General features: G+C 42.1%; 1 protein-coding gene across 3 annotated transcripts in view; it reads left to right on the plus strand.

Moving 5' to 3' along the window:
• The window catches only part of DNAH3 (dynein axonemal heavy chain 3), a 170,553-nt gene that overhangs the window by 51,946 nt on the left and 100,556 nt on the right, over window positions 1-18,051 (plus strand). For all 3 annotated transcript variants that reach the window (XR_009256448.1, XM_058710216.1, XM_058710217.1), the window contains 8 exons: window positions 1,838-1,929; window positions 6,568-6,682; window positions 8,645-8,761; window positions 9,551-9,730; window positions 11,115-11,251; window positions 15,126-15,327; window positions 16,488-16,580; window positions 17,905-18,015. Coding sequence is in view for 2 of the 3 variants with exons in the window: in XM_058710216.1 (XP_058566199.1) it covers window positions 1,838-1,929; window positions 6,568-6,682; window positions 8,645-8,761; window positions 9,551-9,730; window positions 11,115-11,251; window positions 15,126-15,327; window positions 16,488-16,580; window positions 17,905-18,015 (1,047 nt within the window). In the remaining variant the exon portion in view is untranslated. The remainder of the gene's footprint in view (window positions 1-1,837; window positions 1,930-6,567; window positions 6,683-8,644; window positions 8,762-9,550; window positions 9,731-11,114; window positions 11,252-15,125; window positions 15,328-16,487; window positions 16,581-17,904; window positions 18,016-18,051) is intronic.

Genomic DNA, 18,051 nt, shown 5'->3' on the forward strand with positions numbered 1-18,051 from the left:
AAGAAGCTAGTGGCTCCATAGTAGACAGGGCAGCTGCAAGCTCTTAGAATTAGAAAGCCAGATGTTTTGTTAGTCTCTATAATTAACAAAAGCAATTACAAAAAAAAAAAAAATAGGGGCGCTTGGGTGGCTCAGTCAGTTAAGCATCTGACTTTGGCTCAGGTCATGATCTCGCTGTTCGTGAGTTCAAGCCCTGCATAGGACTCTGTGCTGACAACTCAGAGCCTGGAGACTGCTTCAGATTATGTGTCTCCCTCTCTCTCTGCCCCTTTCCCACTCATGCTCTGTCTATCTCAAAAATAAATGTTGAAAAAAATTTTTTAATAATAAATAAATAAAACTACCAGTCTCTGAGTTGGCCAAGTCCTATGCCAAATGCTTTATGTAGTTATGTCATTTAATCCTAGAGATAGTGTGTGTTCTAAGCCGTATTTTCAGGTATTGAGAATAAATCAAAGTCCAGGGCCACCAGGAACAGTTGTGCAGACTGCAATCCACAACTCTAGGGAATGCTGTTCGTGTGTGCTACAGTGTGAATTGTACTTTTTAGAGTTATGCAGTGTATAACCTTCACAACTGTACATAGAAGACCTAAGAGACCCACTAGATGTGATGAAGAAGAGCTTTTCAGGCAGAACTGGGTCCAAGTCCCAATTCTGCCATTTACTGTTGGATGGTCTTGGACAAGGTACTTATTTTCTTTGTCTGAGTTTCCTTATGTGTAAAACAAGAGTAATAGTACATTAGTATCTTCCTCGTCATATTGAGGGAATGAAATGAGTGTATAAAAGTCTTTTAAAACAGTGCCTACTTCATAGTAAGCCCTCAATAAGTGTTTATTACTTCTGATTTCCACTATGCTAGTGGTCCTCCAGGTGTCTTCAGGACGCAGATTGGAAGCCATTTGAATTAGCTGGTTCATTCATGCTTTTGCTCTGCAAATATTTATTGATGCCTACTGACTGCCAGGCCCTGGGGACACAGGGCTAAGTAGGACAGAACAGCCTGCACCTCTCACATTGCTTTCTGCTCTGACATTCTGTAGTCCTCCTGGGGTTGAACAGAGACAAAATTGGGCAGTAGGTGAGATTTCTTACAGAGCCTCATTATCCTTCAGTCTTCTTGCTTGAAGAAGACTGAGCACATGTAACCCTCATCCTCCCCCAGATCTCTGTCTTTGAGAAAAGTATTCAAACCCATCAGAGATTTCAAGTGAGACCTTCTTCAGGGATATTTTCACTTAAAAGACAAGCATGGGGTAGTATTTACACCAAAGGAATGGGCACAGTTGCGAACTGTTCCAACAAGTTAGCACACTGGGGTGGAAAGGAAGATATTTGGACAGAGCGGATTTCTTCCTTCTCAGCATCCTCAGATCACAGAATTTGTGTGGAGGGGGTCTGTGTACTCAGCAAACGCTGAAGCTTCTGTCACTGACCAGGCTTTGCACTAGGAGCACAAAAACAAACCAGATCCGGTTGCACCCCCAGGATGCTCACAAGTTGACACCACTGGTCCTCACAAAGACCACTGAGTGCTGCTGGGTAGAGACCCCCAGTAAGCCAGATGGAATGCAGTGTGGGCCCTAGGCAGCCTCCCACATTTTTAGACCTGCACCATCCAATTCATTTGCCACTAGCTGTACACAGCTATTCAATTTTAAGTAAAAGTAGATTTAAAAAATCAGCTCCTCAATCACACTAGCCACATTTCCAGGGCTCAATGGCCAAATGTGACTGGTGGCTACTGTAAGGGACAGCGCAGAGTACAACATCATGGAAAGCCTACTGGCCAGTGCTACCTTGGACAGTACACACTTGTTTTCTTTTTTCTGCAGATCAGTGAGATCGTCGGCTATGAAATAAAACCCACAGAAACAACTTGCCTTTCAAATATGCTGGAATACGGATTCGGCAAATTTGTTGACAAGTAAGACTCCTTCTCTCCTTCAGGAAGCTTTTCCATCAAAGTATCTAAGTTCCTACAGGATATGACTGACCTCAGGCTGTTTTTCTCTTTATGGTTCAGGGTAACTTAAGCATTTTTAATAACCTCCACCTTGGGTGATTAGCTACTGGTGAAACTCACTTTCAGCTGCTGGGTTGATGATGGATTATAACTAGAAAATTGAGTCAGAGATTTTATTTTAAAGGGAAATTACAAAAAACAAAAAAGCTCTTGGAACCTGAGCTCCAAGCCCAGGTCTCAGTGACTTCAGGTAAAACTGTTCCACCTTTTCTGGGCTTCAGTTTCTTCCTCCCTTCCTCCCTCCTTCCCACCCTCCTTTCCCTCCTCCCTCCCTCCTGAGAGAGAGAGAGAGAGAGAGAGAGAGGTAGAAAGAGAGGGACAGAGGATCCGAAGTGGGCTCTGTGCTGACAGCAGAGAGTCCAATGCAGGGCTCAAACTCATGATCCGTGAGATCACGACCCGAGTGGAAGTTGGATGCTCAACCGACCCAGCCACCCAGGCGCCCCCAGTTACCTCTTTTGAACAAAAAACCATCAATAAACAGGAGCAGCTCTCTGAGTTCTTAGAGTCCGGGAAACATGGTCCAGTGAGAGAATGTTTCACTTGCTTTCTCCTTTTCTCCAAATGCCCCTAGAGTCTGTGTGCAAGAAACTGTGTTCTTTGAATTGCTGTTTTCAGGACGCAGAGACTCGTTGGACCTTGACTGTCCACACCTCCAGGGCAGGGGATGGGAGGTACTGTATTGCCTGGACTGGAGTCCCTGTCGGACAGCTGGGTTCAGGTCTAACTCGACACATGCTTCTCAGAGTGTGGCCCCAGACCAGCTGCATCAGCATCACCTGGGAACCTATTAGAATTGTATATTCTCGGACCCCACCCCAGTCTGCTGAATCAGAAATTCTGGGTGTGGACCCTGCAATCTATGCTTTAACCGGCTTTTCGGATCAGCACTGTCCAGTCCAGAAGCCACCAGCCACATATCCTACTGAGCCCTTGAAATGTAACTATTCTGAATTAGAGGTGAGGCAAATATAAATAGAGGCTGGGTTTCAAAGTCTTATTAAGAAAAAAAAGCAAAATGTCTAATGAGTTTTAATATTGATTATATGTTGAAATGAATATTTTTGATATACTGAATTAAATAAATTATTAAAAATTTTTTCACCTGTTTCTTTTTACATTTTCAAAATATGGCTACTGGAAACCTTAAAGTGACATGTGACCCACCTTTTGTTTAGAATGGGCAGTACTGCTCCAGGTGATTCTGATGCACGCCAGAGTTTGGAACCCCTTTCTCCATCCCTGTGGGATAGGCCCCCAAATCTCTCTGCCATCTGAATGCTCTGATTCCCAAACCCCTAATACCACCATTGTAGTCCCTTTGTGAGGAGGAAGCCTAGAGACAGATTAGTGAGATTGTTGGCTATGAAATAAAACCCACAGAAATGCTGTAGGTTATTTCATGAAAAGGCTTCATTTTCCCCGATAAGATAGATGTTTCTAAGAGAGACCAGCTATAGAACATTTATGCTGCACCAACATTTAATAAACATTAACCAACTTATCCATCACTATAACCTAATGTTGTAGCTACTATTATTATTCCTATTTTACAGATGAGGAAGTAAGTTGATGTGAGTGTTTAGGTAACTTGACAGAGGTCACAGCTAGTAACTCAATGAACCAAGACTGGAGCCCAGACTGGCTGACTTGAGAGCCTAAAGTATTGTTACCCTGTACTGCCTAAAAAATAAACTCCTCTAAGGAAACGGAAACCAAGCAAACACACAGCAACTCTGCCACTTTCGGTGCCAGCTGGCCCCACTGTGACAAACCCAGAAGTGGTGACACCTTGGCTAAGTTGTTTGCCTCTGTGTGTCTCAGTATCCTTATCTGTAAAATGGGAAGAAGAATAGTAACTGGGCGATTAGAGTCATGTTGAGGGTTATGAGGTAAGACATATAACCTGAGCTGAGTTAACGTCTAAGTTCTCAGCCACGACCTGTTAGTGAGGCGTGCAGTCCCAGGTCTCCATCATCCCATAGTTAATGCAACTTTGTCACATCACACTGTTAATGGGCTCCTTTAGCACATTTGGTTAAGGTCAACTGTTGCTGGACTTCAGAGATGCCCAAACTCATTAATGCTTCTCCTGTGCAATATTTTGCATAATTATAAGTCATAAAGCATGTTGCAAACATTTTATCTTATTTAATTATACCAACAACCCCTGATATGTGCAGAGGCAGACCCACTACGGCCTGTTGAGTGACTTGGTCACAGACATGCAGACAGCCTCTTTGTCTCACTCCCACCTGGGCTGGCACCTGCCTTTATTAATTATTCCCTAAATGCACACTCATTTTGTCATCTCCCAAGAAGGCCATGTTTAGGATGATGACCATGCTGCTGAAGTCTTGATCAGTCATTCTTTGGAATGGGCCTCATCCACTACCCTCAAGGAAGCTGAGCAAACGTTCTCAGCTCTGTTTAGTTGACCCTATTTGGCTGACCACGTGTGGACAATTCTCTTGCTCCTTCTGATAAGGAGAAGAGAAAAGGCACATAGTGGAGGAGGAAGAAACACTGGATTGGAAGTCAGAGGAACTAGTGTCTGGACCTGGTTCCAGCACTCCCTGGCTGCAATTGAGTCTTTGGGAATATCACTTGCTTCATCTGGGCTTCAGTTGCCTATATGCAAAGACCAGATAGTGTCATCTCCAGTCAAGCTTGCAATGAAAGACAAGTACCGAGGCAGAGAGAATAATCCCTCCTTCTCCTTCCAAGAACTTGGCTTCCTGGTTCTTCCCAATTCCCAGGCCACACCTGAGTTTAGGACCCCAACTCTCCATGTGGAAGCAAGAAGAAAGGAACTTGTCTTCTCTTTTTCTGTGGAACAGAGGGGCTATGGATGTGGACCCAGCATATCAGGAAAATAGCAGTGATTTTTAAAAAGGTAGGGACGTGGGCACCTGCGTGGCTCAGTTGGTTGGGTGTCCGACTTCAACCCAGGTCATGATCTCTTGGTCCATGAGATCATGGACCCTGTGTTGGGCTCTGTGCTGACAACTGAGAGCCTGGAGTCTGCTTCAGATTCTGCCTCCCTCTCTCTCTGCCCCTCGCTCATGTGTTCTCTCTCTCTTTCTCTCTCTCTCTCTCTCTCTCTCTCTCTCTCTCTCTCTCCCTCAAAAATAAGTAAACATTAAAATTAAAAAGGTAGGGCCGGGCTCCTGGCTGGCTCACTTGGTAGAGCATGTGACTCTTGATCTTGGGATTGTGAGTTCAAACCCCATATTGGGTATACAGATTATGTTTAAAAAAAAAAAAAAGCAGGGACAGGAAGTGGAGCAAAGCCATCGTGTAAATTAACAGAAGTTCTAACATCTAAATAGGAAGTCAATAATAATTCTGGGGGAAATAAGGAGTAAATGAAAATAGAGAAAAGGGGGTCTTATTTTAATGGCTTTGAAAGAATGGTTCTCAACTGGGGACAATCCACCCCACCCCCACTGGGAAACATTTGACAATATCTGGAGACATTTTCGATTGCCACAACTGGCAAGAGGTGGGAGCAGGGGGAGTCTGTTACTGGCATCTATTGAGTAAATGCCAAGGATGCTACTAAACATCCTCCAATGTACAGGACAGCCCCTTCTCCCAACAGAGTTAATTAGTATTAGTTTGCTAGGGCTGCTATAACAAATACCTTAGGCTGGGTGGCATAAACAACAGAAACTTATTTTCTCATAGTTCTGGATGCTGGAGGTCCAAGATCAAGGCACTGGCAGAATTGGTTTCTTGTGAGGACTCTCTTTTTGGTTTGCAGAAGACCACTTTCTCCCTGTATCCTCACACGGTCTTACCTCTGTGTGTGTCTGTCTTAATTTCATGTAAGGACCCCAGTCATATTGGATTAGAACCCATCCTAATGACCTCATTTTAACTGAACTATCTCTAACTGATCTCTTTTTTAAGATTTTAATTCCAGTATATTAGTGTTATATTAGTTTCAGATGTGCAATATAGTGATCAACAACTCTATACATAACTAAACTACCTCTTTAAAGACCCTATCTCTGGGGCACCTGGGTTGGCTCAGTGGGTTAAGTGTCTGACTCTTGATTTCACCCAGATCATGATCCAACGGTTTTATGAGTTTGAGCCCAACGTTGGGCTCTCCACAGCTGGCAGCACAGAGCCTGCTTGGGATTCTCCGCCCGCCCCCCCGCTGCTCCCCCCACTCACAATGTCCCCTGTCTTTCTCAAATAAATAAACTTCAAAAATAAAAGTAAAGACCCTATCTCCAAACGGGATACCCCTCATTCTCAGATTCTGGGGTTTAGGACTTCAACGCGTGATTTTTGGGGGGATGCAATTCAGCCCATAACACACCCCGTACGCCACTGGTGCCGAGGGTAAGAAACTCTGCAAAACACTGGAGGTAACCAGCACGTCTTAGAGCCGGGTATTATTAAACATTTTAGTAAAATTAAGGGCATTTTGAATTTGTCTTAAGGATGAACCAAAATTACTCCTCTGCCATGTTTTCACTGCCCTCCTTCCTCCTGTTGATGTTGCTATTGCTGTGTTCTGTCTAGACTGGAGCCCATTGGTGCAGCTGCCAGTAAGGAATACTCTCTGGAGAAAAACCTGGAAAAAATGAAGTTAGACTGGGTTAACATGACGTTCAACTTTGTGAAGTACAGGGACACTGTGAGTGTTAGTCCAACTGCCCAGCTCCCTGACAGCAGCCCCTTGATTATGTAGCAGGTGACAGAGGGGAGTCATTCAGAATTGCAACAGCACTTGGGAAGGAGGGATCCCTAACGTCTTGTTTTTTAATTTATTTTTATTGAGATATAATTGACATGCAACATTGTGTAAGTTTGAGATGTAAAACGTGTTGATTTGATACATTTATGTATTGCAATATGATCACCACCCTAGTGTTAGCTAACAGCCCTGTTATGTCACATAATTATCATTTCTTTTTTGTGGTAGGAACAATTAAGATCCAGTTTCTTAGCAACTTTGGAGTTTTTCTTGCCGTCTTGTCTATAATCACTATCCTGTGCATTAGATTGTTTCCTCCCATCTGCCTTCACGTGCCAGTCATTCTTCCTCCCCAGCCCACCCACCGGAAGGGTGCAATTTTAAATGAGAAAGGCCTTTTGATTGAGAGCTACAGGCTTTCTCAGTGCAAAGAAACTGAGTAAGCCTGCTTAGTTAGCATCTCCCAGGGAGGGCTCCCCAGGCCTCTCAGAAGCATACCTGGGTAAACAATGCTTAGAGCATCTCAAAAAAAAAAAATCTGCAATTGATTCTTTCTGGCTCCTCTTACCCACAGAATCTGTATTTTTCAAGCACTCCGGTTTTTTTTTTCTAATGTGCAGTACAGATTAAGAAACTCCCTGTCCCCCAGGCTGCATGTTATCTTTTGTGACTCTCCACTGCTTTAACTTGAATGGTCACGACACCTTGATCACGTGGATAGGAACTATAGCTGAGCCAATGTAAGGGAAGAGAACTGGGCCTCTCTCAGCAAGACCAGGCCACTGACAGTGCCAGTAGCTTGGTGCTACATCACCTGATGGGACTGGATACTGCTAGGGGCTGTTGGGCTGGGGTGAGAGGTTGAACCTGGGGAACCTGGGAACAGGTCAGTTGCACCTGGCCCATCTTCAGAGTTTGGGACTGACACAACTATAGACAAGGATCGACAGCAAAAGGGAGTCACAGTAGCACTTTATCAAGAACTAGACACACCTTCTGATGCAGAGCTACTGGTAGAAGGTACATGAGAGAATATATCCTAGCTCCAATTTAACCACCCAGATGTGTGCTTGAAGGAAGTGAAAACAGAGCCAGAAAGGCCAGACCTGCCAGACAGGGGCAGACCCTTATCAGCTTGCTCACCACAGTGGCCCAGGAGGAAGAAGAGTGCCATTCACAGGGGCTGACCTCCAAGGCACAGTAACCTGAGCTGCTGGTAAAATATGGCCCAGTAAATGTATAGGCAGAAATTCCCAAACTTTTTTCTGTGTGTGGTGCCTTTGTGTCTCGGTACCTTTTTTTTTTTTTATAGTTCCCCTCCCCGGGCTGAAAGAAACACCTAACAGCTTTGTTTATGAAGTAATAAGGTTCAAACAACTTTAATAAGTATTTGTGTCATTTCAACAACTGTTTTTTTTTTAATCCATATAAATGGAAAGAAAAAAACATTTTGTTTCATTTTTAAATAACCACAACTAATTGCTGCTAGTTTGCTGCAGCACCCAGGGGTACCTTGGCACACAGTATGGGAACCACAGGTCAAGGTCCAACCAGTCAGATTAGCAGCTCATCCTACCTGAGAGAGAACCAACAAAGCAAGTGGAAGTAAGAACATAGAGAAGGGACTAGAATAATATGCTCTTCCCCCACCCAGTCCCCAACAGATACTAGTTGTAGGTCTGGGCTGGGACCATGTTTGATTTCTGCAAAGGAGGTAGAAAATAAATGTCTTTAAGAACACTTTCGAGGAAGAGAATAGAAATTCCATGCCCTGTGAGACAGATTTCTGTCCCACTTGGGTGCAGATCTGAGCTGTGGGGCCTTTGGAGATCAGCATGAAAAGTGGGGGGCGGGGAGGGAGGGCCTTGTGATTTTGAACGGTCGGGGAATCTTTATTCATAGGGTACAAGCATCTTGTGTGCGGTTGATGACATTCAGCTGTTACTTGATGATCACGTGATAAAGACCCAGACTATGTGTGGCTCCCCATTCATCAAACCAATAGAAGCAGAATGCCGGGTAAGAGGAAATGAGATTGAGGGTTCTTGATGTCTCATTAGCTCTGGGTTTGCTGGAGGAGGGAGAAGATTTTTAAGTTCAGTTAACAAAGAAGCTCACTTTTTCCTGATTGGAAATAATACATAACTCAAGACTGAAAGCAATAACCATCCAAGTAAGCATATGGTACTCTGAGCCTTTACAGTAGTCTGCCAAAAGAGAAGATGAGATGATTTTAATGCACTGAATAAAAATACATTTGTAAAGTATTTTATGAGCTAGAGTAATCTAGAATATAAACTACATAAGGGTAGGGGTTTAGGCTCCTTTCTTGCCTCATTGTTTGTGGAAGTGGCATAAGCTAAGGCCACTCTGGAGCCAGACTGCCTGGGTTCAAATTCTGGCTTTGTACCTTGTTGTGTGACCTTGGGAAAGTTACTTGAACTGTTCTATGTCCATTTCTGCATCTGTAAAGTGAGATTTATAATAGTATCTCCCTCATAAATCTGTTGGATTAAACTGGTTTCATATATGTAAAGCACTCAGACCATCGCTTGTCACAGAGTAAGCATTATAGCTGCTATTAATATTATTCCATTGGGAAAACTACATGAAGGCAAGGACTCTTGTTTTTTTCATTGCTGTATCCACATTGCCTAATGACCAGAACACTGGGGGCAAATAATAAGTACTTTCTTAAACAAGTGAATGAGCAAATGAATGAATGAATCCATCCAGTTTGTTCAGGCAATGGGTCTGTGTTGCAGAGTGGCAGGTTAATGATTCAGATATGAAATGCTAAATTCACAGAAATGGGAAGAAAAGCTGGTTCGTGTGCAGGAAATTTTGGAGGCCTGGTTGAAATGCCAAGCCACCTGGCTGTACCTGGAACCGATCTTCAGCTCAGAGGACATCATAGCCCAGATGCCAGAAGAGGGCAGGAAATTTGCCACCGTTGATAGTTACTGGAAATCACTCATGTCCCAAGCGGTGAGTTTTTCCTCCCTAGCACATCTCTCCATCAGGAATGTGGGATGCTGTACAGATGTTCCTCACTGCACATCGTAGCCATGTCCCTTGAAATTTATAAGTAAACTAGATTTTTTCAAATTTGATATATTTTAAATTTTTTTCTAATTTTGAAAGTTGTTACTAAAAATTCAAATGTAGAAATATGTAATACAGAGAGTGGAGGCCTTTTGAAAGCCTACCTCCTTAGAGGCAACTGTTAGTAGTTTGTATGATTTAGTTCTCATTCCTAATGAGGTAGAAGACTGTGTCACATGATAATGCAATAGAACTTTTATAGATTGAGGATCATTTTAGAATTCAAATCATTCTCCATATTCAGTTACCTAGTTATTTAACAAATGTTTATTCAATACCCAGCATTGAATTAACAGTCAGAAAACAACTTGAAGATGACTAGTATATGATTTCTGCCTTCATAAAATTCACTGTCTTGTGAGGAGAGACTCAGAGGTAAATAAGAGAGCTATAAAAGAAGTATATATAAACACCTTTTAGAACACAGAAGAGTGGTTTAGTTGCCTGGGAGTGTCAAGAAAGGCTGCAAAGGGGGCAGCATCAGAAACAAGCCTTTTAGGATGAGTTCACTGGGCATACAGGGCAATCAGGGGTATCCATTAAGAGATGATATCTTTTTCCTTTTTGAAGTCAAGTGTACTCAAATTGGGGCTCACTTATAAAGAATTTATCTCAAGAATATTTATCTGTGTTAGTGGGAATTTATATTGCCCAACCAGTGGAGCCAGTTTTCATGATATCCTGCTTCCTCCAACTCCATATTAGTTCAGATTCTTCAGTTGCAAGTGTTCAGTAACAAAAGTTCCACTGAATAAATTTTAAAGATCAAATTGGCTTTTTTAAAGAATTCATAAATTGGGCACTATCCCATCTAACAAATAATAGGATGCTCAAAGGAGTTGTACAAAATGGAAAGTTTATTTTTTTTTAAATTTTTTAATGTTTAATTTTGAGAGAGAGAGCACGCAAGCAGGGGAGGGGCAGAGAGAGAGGGAGACACAGAGTCCAAAGCAGCCTCTAGGCTCCAAGCTGTCAGCACAGAGCCAGATGCGAGACTCATACCCATGAACCATGAGATCATGACCTGAACCAAAGTTGAACACTTAACCAATGAGCCACCCAGGAGCCCTGGAAGGTTTTTATAGAAGGAGGAGTCGACCATGTCCAGAGGAAGAGGATCATGTTGTATGAGCATTCACCCTTGTGGGATTAGGAGGCAGTTAGCTGGGCAGGGAAGTCATCAATTGATGGGCTTGGTCATATACTCAATGATCAGTCTCAGAATCTAGGAACCCCGTGGTGATTCTCATTTTTTTATGGAACCTAGGTGAAAGATACCAGGGTTCTGGTGGCAGCAGACCAGCCACGGATGGCTGAGAGGCTTCAGGAAGCCAACCTCCTCTTAGAGGACATCCAGAAGGGGCTGAATGATTACTTGGAGAAGAAGAGACTGTTTTTCCCCAGGTATTCAGTACTATTCTTTTGTTTGGAGTTACCTTTTTGACCCATGTATAGTTAGAATTACATTTTTCATCCTGAGGGTTGGCTTCTACCAATCTTTTTCATAGTTTTTTCCTGGTTTTCCATTCCCCACAAGACAGCTTTCAGAAGTAGGGCATGTCTTTCTGGTCATTGCTTAGAGTGAGGTTGAATGGACACCAGTAGGAACCAAATCATGGTCAAATACCTAGTTGAAGGGATATAGTAGTCCTGATTAAGAGCCTAGACTTGGGAGTTAAACAGATCTCTGTTTGAGTCCCAGCTTTTCCACTTATTAATCTTGAGACTTTTAGCAAATCTACCTGAGCCTCAGGTTCTTCACTGTAAAATAGAAATATAATAATGGCTCCTACCTCATATATTTGTGCAGAGCAAGGAGATAATGCATGTAAAGCATTTAGCCACCTAAACAGTTAAATGTTTTTTGACATCACATTTTGCAGTTTCTGGTAGGTATGTTTTTAAATATTTGACTCTTGTTAAATATTTATATTTTTGCTTCTGCATAAAAGTCAAAGTCATTTTAGAGGGTTGGTTTCAGAAAGAGGATTCTCGCTGCTAATATCTATCCATGTCATTTGACTTGAATTGGGATGTTGGTTTGATCCAAATTTGCTTTTAGGAAAAGTAAATTTTTGTGTTCCCTTGTATGGAGAAAAAATTAGTTTCCTGCTTTCCACCACAAACTTGAAAAAAAATTTTTTTTTAAGTAAGCTCCATGCCCAGTGTGGAGCTTGAACTCATGACTCTGAGATCAAGAGTCATATTCTCTACTGACTGAGCCAGCCAGGTACCCCTCCACCAGAAATTTTTTAAAAATGGTTTGTTTAGGATTTACAAATGTCCTTGTGTCTATGTAGTGCAGCATTGTGTGATAGAACTTCCTATAATGATAGGAATGTTCTGTATTTGTGCTGTCCAATACAGTAGCCATTAGGCGCATGTAGCTATATAGCACTTTAAATGTGGCTAGGGTGCCTGAGAAAGTGAATTTTTAATGTATTTAATATTAATTTTGCAATGTAGATAGCCACATACAGCTAATGGCTTCAGTTTTGGACAACACAAATACAGCACAAATCATGGAAGGAACCTGAACTTGGAAGCACAAAACTTAGGAAGAGGAAACCCCTGAGATTTGGGCTTTTAGTCCTATACCCTGTCCTGTTATTCCTTATAAAAATATGAGCAATAGCCAACACTAACACAGCATTTACCATATACCAGGACACTTCTCTAGGTGCCTTACATGTATTAACTTATTTAAACTCACAATAGTCCTATGAAGTTGGAAGCATTATTATTATTTCCTTTTACAAATAAGGAAACAGTAACTTGCCAGAAGACACAAGACTGGTAAATGGACAAGCTAGAATTCAATCCAGGCAGTCTGTATAAGATACCCTGTTATTTAATCTCTCTGAGACTGCTTTTCTCCCTAAATTACACACACACACACGCACATGCACACTCTATTCTCTCTCTCTCTCTCTCTCCCTCCCTCTTTCCCTCTCTCTCTCTCTCTCTGTCTCTCTCTGTCTCTCACCACGAATATCTCAGTTTCCTTACGCATTTTTATAAAGTCATGCACTCTCAGAAAACACTTTGAAAATGTTAATGAATAATTTCACATATTTGAAATTAATTTTGTCTTGAAAATATGGAGTGCTAAATAATGATTTTATGTTAAGTTATCCAAGTAATTTAATTATTACTATTATGGCCTTTGAGCCTTACTCACTGTCACACTTGATGAATCCATAGAGATCACCTGTGTTAATTTCCCTTGGCAGTGAGAGAAATTGATATCCTCATTAGATATTGGTATGTTAGTCAGCCAACAAATAATTATTGCGCTCTTACTATCTGCTCAACATTGCAGCTATAATACATTAGTTTGCTTTGCATCATAACAAACCTCCCCATAACTTAGAAGCTTAACACAGCAACTGTTTATCTAGCTCATAATCCTGTGGACTTGCAAATAGGGCTGGAATCAGCAGGGTGGCTCTTCTGGTCTCATCAGGGCTCATTTATGTGCCTGGTCAGCTGGCGATTGATAGCCTCAATGACTTGTCTAGTGGTTGGCTTCCTTTTGGCTGGAGCAGCCAGGATAGTTGGGCCACATGTCTTTCATCCTCCAGAAAGCTAGCCTGAATTTATTTACATGGTGGTGGTCGCAGGGTTCCCAAGGCCAGCCAAGAGTGGAAGCTGTAAGGCTTCTTAATGTCTAGGCTTGGAACTTGCACAAATGCATGTTTGCTATAGTCTGTAGGCCAAAGCAGGACATAGAGCCTGGCCAAGTTTGAGACATGTAAAAATAGATTCGACCTCTTGTAAAGAGGAACCATAAATATCATGGCCATAAATATCATGACCATACACAGTGAAGATTGTAATATATGGTCCATCAATTATGGGACTTTTCAGGTTGATGGTTACAGTTTGTCTGTAAAATAGAGGTTTGTCTATTGAACATTTGCTAAAAGTTTGTGGTTGGTGACTTAAGGGCCTGAGCAAGACAATGATTCTACCATCTTCTAACTTAAAACATGAAGTAAAGTCCTCTCCATATAGATAGTGATGTGATGTGTGGTCTGGGAGTGAACAGTCAAGAAAGAATTTTTGAGATGTTTCAAGTGCAAAAAATGTGGTTTTATTAAAGCATGGAGGAGCCCCTGGGTGGCTCAGTGGGTTGAGTGTCTGGTTCTTGATTTCAGCTCAGGTCATAATCCCAGGGTCATGGGATGGAGCTCTACATTGGCCTTTGCACTGAGTGTGGAGCCTGCTCTCTCTCTCTCTCTCTCTCTCTCTCTCTCTCTCTCTCCCTCCCTCCCTCCCTCCCTCCCTCCCTCCTTCTCCCTTTCCCCACCTCTCCCTTTTCCCTCCCCTCCCCCACTCACTCTCTCTAAGAGAAAGAAAGAAAGAAAGAAAGAAAGAAAGAAAGAAAGAAAGAAAGAAAGAAAGAAAGAAAGAAAAAAAGAAAGCAAGCACAGGGACAGGACCCATGGGCAGAGAGAGCTGCACTGGAATTGGGAGGAGCAATTGATTATATACTTTGGAGCTGGGAGAGGGGAGGTGAGTAGAGACAAATGAAGTTTCCAAAAGGATTTTCATATGTTAAAGAAGACTTAACAGGATCCTGGAGGTCTGGCTATTGTCAAGTGAAGGTTGCCTTTGCCTCTAGAAAAGTATTAACATTAAGACAGTTGTGAGTTCCTGGAGGAATGTCATACTCTGCCTGTCTTAAGTATTTGGCAATGGACTGCAAGTTGTAAGGAAATCTAATTTTATCTACATTTCCTTTTGCCTTTGTTCTCCACATCAGATAGGTCAATAATGTACTTCTTATTTCATACTGGTAACATTTTCTGTCATACCTGGAGATAAGGAAAGACAAGGAAGTCTTCTCTCTCCTTCTAATAATGGTTCTGTACTGATTGTATATTAGAATCACCTTGGATTTTAAAACTATAGATCCCTAGACCTAACCCAAGTCACTTGTATTAGACTCTCGAGGCAGTGGAACCTTAGCATTGGAGGTTTTTTTAAGCTCCATAGGTGATTCTAGAGTGCAAAGTTGAGAACCACTGCTGTATCCAAGTTTCCTCCAAAAGGTGGCACCCTGCCCCCAAGCCATATTAAACTCACATATACCAGCTTTCATCCTTTGTCTTGCTCTGAGTCAAAACTGTCTCCACCCTCTATGCTTTACAGAAGACTCTAGAATATATCTGGTGTTCACGGGTGTCATCTATCTGTTGGGGAGTATCACCTTCTTGGGAAAAGAGGTTCTCAAAAGAGATTCCAGTTGCCATCTTCTTTTGCTTTAAAATAGGTTCTTCTTCCTGTCAAACGATGAGCTGCTGGAGATCTTGTCAGAGACCAAGGACCCCCTCCGCGTGCAGCCACACTTGAAGAAGTGCTTCGAAGGAATTGCCAAGCTAGAGTTTACAGACAGCCTGGAGATTGTAGGCATGATAAGCTCAGAAAAAGAAACCATTCCATTCAAACAGAAAATCTACCCAGCTCAAGCCAAAGTAACTCTCCTCTTACTCATTTTCATTCTTTTCTCCATAACAGAGCAATACAGAGAGAAGCAGAGAGCATATTGATAGGTTAAGCACTTGGACTCGAGTTCCTGCCGAGTACTGCCGGGGTGTGGAATACCTGAGTTCCACAGCTTAAGGACTAGGCGACTTTGGGAAATTGCTTAATCTTTCTGAGTCTCCATTTGCCCATCTCTAAGATGAGGGTTTTACTGCAATCCAAGTGACACACTAAATTTATGGAAGGATTTCAACCAAACTTCATGTGGAGGCAATAACAGGCATCAGACCCAACAGCCGATGCTGTTCAGATCTCCATGATCAAACCCCGATTAAAAGTGATCTAGTCAGACAGCTTTCTGGGGCAGGTGTTTTTAAAGGTCAATAAAACATTATGGAATCAATGCCATTTTACTCAGGTTTTGATACAAGTGTCCTTATATAATGAGTAAGATGTAAATTACTCCCTCTTCTGCTGAACATGATGGCACCATCAACTAGAAGTAGACAAGCACTCTTGGCTTTGCTTTGTTAACCATTTTTGCCAGCCACACATATAAGTTGTAATAACCAGGAATCACGTTACCAAATAGACACCAGCTAGCTCACAGGTGCCTGAAGTTACCTGAAATTCTAAAACTGAATAATTTGATGCATATTTGAATTACCTGTAGAGCTTTAAATAAAATTCAAATGCCCAGGTTGCATCCCATAACAAATTGAAACAGCTGGGAGTGGAAGTCAGGTATCCATATTTTTTAAGAATCTCCAAATCATTCCAGTGCACGACAAAGTTTGGGAACCACTGGAATAAGGCAAGAATTAGAACTGCTCATTAGAAATGAGCAATTATTTTATGAACTGAAACATAAATGTGTCATTTGCTTCCTGAGAAGTTGTCTGTTTCAGAAAATTACGTGAAATGTGTGTCAAGAATCCCCCATTTCCCCTTTTACGTGACACATACTTCCTAGAATGAAAAAATATAAATAAGTAAATAAATATAAAACATATAATTAGAGAATATTAGCTTGAAGGGGTGTCAGACCTTTGACCTCCCTCCAGCCTTGGTCCAGAGAGAGCTTGGGTTCTGCCCATGATGTGTCCCTCTGGGCTTGGCTAGCTTGCTCCTTTTTTGTCTTGCCCCACAGGGCATGGTGGAAAAGTGGCTCCAGCAGGTGGAGCAGATGATGCTTGCCAGTATGCAGGAAGTTATTAGACTTGGGATCGAAGCATATGTCCAGGTAAATGAGAATTGGGATATACATGCCAGGGTGTTGGTACAGCAACCACAACTCTGGGTTAAATGGATCAGTTATAACCACCCCTCTGTATTCTACCAAAACCCACGCTAATCCTGTTGGGTAACACCTGACCCCTCTGTGCCCTCTCTTCTTTCCCTGTGAATCTTGGGGTGATGTACATATTTCCGATGAAATAGAAGCAGCTGGGACAAGACAACATGGTTAGCTTTAACCCTCTGGCTGCTCCCTGCCAAGTCCTTTCTGTGAAATGAATTGATGGTAGGAGGTTTTTTTAGAGCCCCTTCCAATTAAGCATTTTCCCTTCCAGGCTTTTAGGTTCTATTACACAAGCCCTAAACAGTACAACTCATTAAACTCCCAAAATTTTAGGGAAAGAAGGTATGACTGAAGAAAGCCAAAAGAAAAAGAGCTGGTGGCAATCACTCTTCAGCCAGCTCCTAGCAAGGCTAAGTGTAGGCAGATCAGGTCTTTGTGCTCCTTGATTTGGGTGCCTTTTTTGCCTTACTTTTCAGGGCCCCACCCCCATGACCCTTTCCATCAAACAAAAGAATATTCAGTTAATACCTTCCCACTAACGTACAGGGTACTGACCCTGCTGTCCCTCTTGGTAGTAGTACATTGTAAATGAAAGGCCTATCCTTTGTCCTGCAATTTATTTTAAATTAAAAAATTAAGGAAAAATGGCTACCAGTATGAAATATTTCATGCAATTGCATGTATATATATATATAGCAAGAGTCAGCAAACATTTTCTGCAATGTAAATGTTTTTATAGTGTCTTCAGCTTTGTGGGCCACAAAAAAACAGCCTTGGATGATAGGTAAACAATGGGTATGGCTGTGTTACAATAAAACTTTATGTTCAGAAACAGAAGCAAGGCCAGATTCAGCCCTCTGGTCTTAGTTTGTAAAATCTATAGTTTAAAAACAAGTTTGAGGAGTTGCTGGGCATGGCTAAGGAACCTGGCACAGCACTACAATATTATATAGACATCAAAAAGAATGGGTATGAAAACTCACTAAACAGCACCTTGATTATAACTGTAAAATTCTTGGATTGGGAACTTAAGAAAAAAAAAAAACGAGTTGAGCTTGCTGATGATTTTTTTTTCTTTTTCATAAAATTCAGTGAGGAAGACATAAATCAGTAATCCCAGAGATGTCAAGCCTAGTAGCTTCTGAGGGTGGAGGAGGATTTTGTATTTCTTGAGGGGGTAAGGTGGTTGGGGATGTTTTTCAGACATTGATTTAAGTCACACAAGATGAAATGACCCTACCACCTGCCCCCACACACTCCTTTCCAGGTCCCTCGTAATCAGTGGGTCTTGCAGTGGCCTGGCCAGGTGGTTATCTGTGTCTCTTCCATCTTTTGGACCAAGGAGGTGTCCCAAGCCCTGATCGAAAAGACCCTACCGGTAAGTGAGCCTGTCATGAAGCTTGTAGAGGAGATT

This window comes from Neofelis nebulosa, chromosome 18 (genome assembly GCF_028018385.1).
Source record: "Neofelis nebulosa isolate mNeoNeb1 chromosome 18, mNeoNeb1.pri, whole genome shotgun sequence".
Taxonomy (NCBI): domain Eukaryota; kingdom Metazoa; phylum Chordata; class Mammalia; order Carnivora; family Felidae; genus Neofelis; species Neofelis nebulosa.